We start from the raw sequence: 6,484 nt of genomic DNA, 5'->3' as shown, positions 1-6,484 counted from the left end.
AAGCATAAAACTTCGTAATTAACTAAAAAGCTTAAAAACATTTGTGTCATTATTTTGATTTTCACTCAAGCGGCACTTTATTAATAATTGCAAAAATACATGTTCAGTGTTGTTTTCAATCTAATCTGTTCTAACTAGACACTCCCTACTCATTCTTGGTCTCGAGTTATCACAAAGTTATCACAAACCAACATTTCTGGCTCACAAAGATCGTCAAAACCTTGAAAATTGTAAAATTGTCCATTCTTAAACCCTAACTAAATTCCGATAGGATGAAAATACAGTAAGAGTCACCTGAGCGTAAATTTGCTGTGAAAGTAGGTCAGTATTTCCATACAATTTATACAAACAACTAAAAGAAGCTATTTTCTAAAATTACACTAACAATGGACCTCTCGATAACACTAATTTATTTAATAAAACTTATAAGAGGAGGCTCAAAGCGGAAAATTCAAAGCGGAACTAAAAGTCGTTTACCGTTGCTTCAGTACAGCCAGAGAGAAACACACGGAAGATACAAACAACACACTGGTTAGCATTAGCTTTTCTTTTGTGAGGCGGCTGTCTGAAGACGAGTTTGGTGTTTTAGGTAAATATTTGCGGGTCTGCAGTGAAAATGTATTCATTCCAGCCTCAGGGAGAGTTTAAAAACGTGCAGGTAACTCCTGCTGAAGAAACATTCACTGAGTTGAAAGAAATAAACGTCAAGATCGAGGAAGAGATGGAGGATCAGACAGAAATTAACGTCAAGTCCGAGGAAGAGATGGACGATCAACGCAGACTGCTGGACTTTGCCCGGATGCCGAAGATAAACTTACACCGAATATGTATGAAAACCCTTCACGTTTTACTAATACTGATGAGACAGGTTATAGAAAGCTCTTTGTGGCTACGCAGAACTCGTAAACCTATTTAAAGGACTGTTGCAACCAAACCAAAAGACGCCTGTATAACTAATGCGCTCTGTCTGAAAACATTACATATATAGATGTGGAATGATCAACTGTGACCTGGATTATGACTTTTTTTTTTTTTAAAGACCTAGGTACACTAGATATACAAAAAAAAAAAACTTATAAAAGTCGTAACAAAATCAGCCAGCGGTCATTGCAACATTGTACACATAAATTGAAGTTAGACAATGCACCGAGTGTATTAATTTATTAATTGCCTTTCGGTTTCTTGAATGAAAAAGTAGCTACAAGTAGTTAAATAGGTCCGTTTTAAAAGTCTCTAAACAAGGAATATTCTATTGAATTTACATTTGTGAATAAATAAGCTTTGCTAAAAGTGCAATCTAATTAATTAAAAAATAATTAACTCCCCCGCCCCCTTGCTCAACAGTTTCCAGCAGCTGATGCACGTAAGGGGCCCGGTGATTCGTTAGGGGCCCGGTAATTGGCCCGCCCCCCGGCCTGACGCTGACTTGTTCCGCTAGTGGTTAATGACTTAAAGATTCGCAGTCCTGCTGGCCAAACTGCATATTTCCAAGTGTTTGACACACTTAAAGGCTCCCCTGTTTTATTACTGGTACGGTGGGATTTTATTTTTAAATGGAAGCACACACGTTCGCTGAAGACTTTTTATTTTGGTATTTGTTGTCATACTTGAATCCGTAAAACAGGTAGTGGGACGGCTGTTAGACTAAATAATCTGGGGAAAAGCCAGTCCCCAGATTATTTATTATTTATTGTTGACCATTATGGTTTTTATTTAGATAAAAACATTTTATGAAAATAGGATACTATTGACTCTCTGCTCCAAGTTCGAGTGCCTCTGAGCTGCACCTTGGAGGCACTCTGAAGAAGATCAAATCTTTTCTTGCAGCTTGAAGGAGTTTGTTTGCGCCATTTAAACCGTGAGCTGTCTCTTTTGACTTAGATCAAGCAGTACTATCACTGTAATGAAAGTAACTTAAAAATGGCTCTTAAAAAAGCAATTAGCCCATCATAGATAGCTGATGAATTTGTCCAATAGCCCAACCTTATTGGCCAGCGCTACTGAGCCCTCACGGCCCGCCGCAATAGTAAGGAACAAATGATGGAGGAGCTCACTATGATGGGTAGATAAAACCACTTGCATGTCTTAAAAATATTAACTATTGTGCTTTCATTCTGTGTGCAAAAACTTTTAATAAATAAATATTTATGAATTGCTTATTAGTAAATCAATAAATACTTATTTCTCACAGTATTCAATGAGAAATAAATATTCCTCACAGGGTAAATCAAACCTTAAACAACTAAAGCTGCATACACAGAAGCCGAGGAAGTTGAGAACGATTTCAGCAAAGACGTCAGTGATATATCTGCAGTTTTAGAGGAAGAAACTACAGAGTGAAGTAGAAGAGGGAGCTGGTTCTCTGGAAGGACGGCAACCACATTTAGAGCCATTTAGTCTATATGGAGGAAAAAAATTTTTTAATTTTTTTTATTTGTCTCGGGGCAAGTAGGAAAAACTATTGCCACATTCCTTGTTCATCCAAAAGTCCTTGATATATTATATTGACTCAAATGTAGTTCAATTCCGTTCAGAAGAAGTACATTTGTTGAGTTTGTTATTTTAGAAAAGCCTTATAAAGTCCTGTTTAGATGCATAAATAAATTAAAGTGAAGGGTTTGTTATTTGAGTCACATTTAAAAGCTTCTTTTTTTGTCTTTTTGTCCAGCTCTCAGTGAGCTCAGCAACCAGGAGGAAAGCTACACTTTAAATCTAGAGGAACCAGAACCTCTGCAGACTAAACAGGAACCAGAGGAACCAGAACCTCTGCAGATAAAACAGGAACCAGAGGAACCAGAACCTCTGCAGACCAAACAGGAACCAGAGGAACCAGAACCTCTGCAGATAAAACAGGAACCAGAGGAACCAGAACCTCTGCAGATAAAACAGGAACAAGAGGAACCAGAACCTCTGCAGACCAAACAGGAACCAGAGGAACCAGAACCTCTGCAGATAAAACAGGAACAAGAGGAACCAGAAACTCCAGATTTCAAAGAGGAAGAGAAGCTACTCTGTGTCAGCCAGAATGAAGAGCAGCTTGTGCTGCATCAAGAGACTGATGACATGTTGGTGAACAAACAGGAGAAAGACAAAACTGACAGTTCAGAACAAGAAACACACAAGAAAGGTCACCCAAAACAAAAACTATATTCTTGTAAAATTTGTGACAAAACCTTTTATCAAAATAATTCCTTGGCAACGCACATGACAACTCACACGGCTAATAAACCGTTCACATGTTCAACCTGTGGAAAAAGATACCGTTACAAGAGTCGTTTAATTGACCACATGAGAATTCATACAGGTGAAAAACCGTTCACATGTGCTGATTGTGGAAAGAGTTTCCATCAAAATGGCTCTTTAAGCAGACACATAAAAATTCACTCAGGTGAGAAGCCTTTCACATGCACAACCTGTGGAAAAAGTTTTGCGTGTAAATCTCAATTACTTGATCACGTGACGATTCATACAGGTGAGAAACCGTTCTCATGTGGGACCTGTGGAAAAAGTTTCCGGAGGAAACCTGACTTGGTTAGTCACATCAGAGTTCACACAGGTGAGAAACGTTTCTCATGTGGAGCCTGTGGAAAACATTTCACTCATAAAAACAGTTTAACCGCTCACATGAGATTTCACACAGGTGAGAAGATTCTATCTTGTGGCACCTGTGGAAGAAATTGCTTGAATAAATCTGACTTAGTTTATCACATGAGAACTCACACAGGTGAGAAACCTTTCTCATGTGGGACCTGTGGAAAAAGTTTTGCTGGAAGACACCGTTTAACTTCTCACATGAAGTCTCATACAAACAAAAATTCTTTCCCATGCGGGACATGTGGAAGAAGTTTCACTCGTAAAATAATTTTAACTGCTCACATGAGAACTCACATGGGTGATAAGCCTTTCTCTTGTGGGACATGTGGAAGACATTTCTCTCGTAACATACATTTAACTGCTCACACGAGAACTCACACAGGCGAGAAGCCTTTTCCATGTGGGATTTGTGGAAAGTCCTTTACATGTAGATCTGGTTTACGTCAGCACATGACAACTCACACAAGTGAGAAGCCTTTCTCATGTGGGATCTGCGAAAAAAGTTTTGCTCAAAAATACTATTTGGCTTCTCACATGAGAACCCACACATGTGAGAAGTCTTTCTCATGTGGGACCTGTAGAAGAAGTTTCTCTCATAAAAAAAATTTGACTGCTCACATGAAAATTCACAGAGGTGTGTGGTAGGGGTTCACTGGTTTATCAATGTCACTTTGCTTAATTTTTGGAGATCTGTGATCAGCCGATACCTGTGAATCTGATCTTTCCCCCTGATTTTATCTACCTTAGCAAAGGTCTAAAAATCGGCCACTGTCCTCTGAGAGGTTGAGAGGTTTGACTGTTCGACCAGCCCACCAGGTCACGTCTGCACATTTGTAGTTAACAATAGTCACTCCACTGCACAGCAGCTTTCTTACTATATTTAGTGACATTTCAGACAAAAAAAATTAGCGTTGCCCAAAAGTCGAAATGGCATATCAGGCTTTTTTAAAGACTGGTCATCAACGATCGGGCAGAAAACTGCAGTTGGTGCACCCCTCAAAAGAAATTTTACCGTTCATATGAGAACTCACACAGGTTTGACGGCATAATGTGAACCTCAAGTGCCAAAATTCTTAGTAATTTGCTTTTTGGAAACTGTAATTAAATGCATTTCAAATTGGAGATTTAGCTAAAATACTTCAACATTCACTTTATTCTGGCAGTTTTATGTTAACATTATTTGTTTTTTAAAGAGAATATGGGAGATATTCATAACTTCTTAAGGTTTTGAATGCTTTCAGGTTTAGACTTGTAAAGTTCTGGAGTCTTTATTGTGTGTTTATCATTTGTACTTATTTGGTTTATTTCAGTGATTGGATGAAATATGTTAGCTGTTACTGCATGTGCTTGTAGGGTCACAAATTAATGGCCCTTTGTGAGTTATGTTTTATAAACTTTAAATATCATCCACCATTTTTTTTCTCAGGAAGAAATTGTTAAATAATGTTGAAATCTGAGATGTTTTCCCTTTTTGTTTAATTATCTTAATTGGCTTTATTCTTGCTAGTTACTGTAAGCTGTAATTTTTATCCCAGTCTTGTTTTGTCAGGTTTTTCTTTACATGGATTTTATGCTATGGATAGTAGAAAAGATATTCATGATATGAATTATCATGAATTATAATAAAATTTATTTTAAACAATAATGGTCTTTTCATTTAGTTTAAGGCTGTTTGATAGAATAGATTTGTACAATTACAACCCCAATCTCTGAATTCTGCTTCAGACATTCATGGAAACAGAAAATAATTTGGTTGGAATCAGAGACTGGAATAAAACCAAAAAGCAGGTAAATCAGGAAAACCTTCACATATATAAACAGCTGCAGTCCATAAAGCTCATCTCTTCCTCCCTGGTTTCTGATCCAGTTTTCAGGTTTGATGTTTAAGGTCGATTCTTTGCTGCTGTGAAGAGATTAAACTGATCAGTTTTATTTACAGGAAATTATATAGATAATAAACACAGAGTGGGGATTCAGAGATTTCTGTTTCCACAGATGAAGATCTAATCCAGTCGTTGTGATTTATCCGTCTTCAGTCCTCAGTCTGGACACATGGAGTCTGATCCGTTCTTCTCTGTGGACATCTGGACTCGTCCTGGAAACTGTTCATGCTGAGATTCTGACACCTCAGCACCATTATGGACCTGATACTAGGGGCTCCTCCAATTGGTTGATTCTTTACTCTGCAATGACTTTTCACGGGGCCAGTCGACTAGTTGCAATCACCTGGCAAAACAGATTTTTCCAAGAAAGTTAACGGAGATGAACTAGGTGAGTTCGTCAGGTAGATCAAATTGTATAAAAATATAATTTACCAAAGGGAAACTGAAAATTCCTGCAATAAGGGAAATAAGGACGTTGTGTGGTGCAGTGGTTAGCGTGTCACTTTGCTGCTCCCGCATATAGAGGCTGTAGAGGACAAAGTCCATCAGTTCTGCATCAACATCAATGAACGAGTGTTTTTATCTGATGCAGCATCAGATAAAGGTGGGAGACGCCATTTTAGATGTGAATGGACTTCATCTAATTTTTTAAATTATTCTTTAAAATACCTTACATCATTTTAACTAGATCAATACTCACTGTCTGAGAAGCCATTTCACAAAATATTGTTACAAAGGGCCGAACTTCAAGTGGGTCAGCCGTTACCATGGTAACCTCAAAATAATTTTAAATACTTCTTTATGGGGGAAGAATTTTTTTAATCTTTACTTTATAAAGTCACTACATAAAAAAAATATTCATTTATAAATGTATACAAAATTACACATCAAGGAAAAACAAAATAGAGAAAAACAACTATCAGCTAATTTGGCTAACAAAAGTCTAAAATCTGATTGAAAATAAAACTACTTAAACTGTTGTGGTTCAACAGAACATGTAGTTTCAT

General features: G+C 37.4%; 1 protein-coding gene across 1 annotated transcript; it reads left to right on the top strand.

The window, feature by feature from the left end:
- Window positions 1-335: 335 nt before the first annotated feature.
- Window positions 336-5,249, top strand: LOC103480883 (uncharacterized). The gene is made up of 2 exons (XM_081598987.1): window positions 336-827; window positions 2,669-5,249. The coding sequence occupies exons 1-2, from the start codon at window positions 617-619 to the stop codon at window positions 4,237-4,239; spliced, it is 1,782 nt and encodes a 593-aa protein (XP_081455113.1). The 5' UTR covers window positions 336-616; the 3' UTR covers window positions 4,240-5,249.
- Window positions 5,250-6,484: the final 1,235 nt, after the last annotated feature.

This window comes from Poecilia reticulata, chromosome 18 (genome assembly GCF_904066995.2).
Source record: "Poecilia reticulata chromosome 18, P_reticulata-male-v2, whole genome shotgun sequence".
Classification (NCBI taxonomy): Eukaryota; Metazoa; Chordata; class Actinopteri; order Cyprinodontiformes; family Poeciliidae; genus Poecilia; species Poecilia reticulata.
Note: the sequence above shows the minus strand (reverse complement) of the source record. Positions and strands in the feature narration are given on the sequence as shown.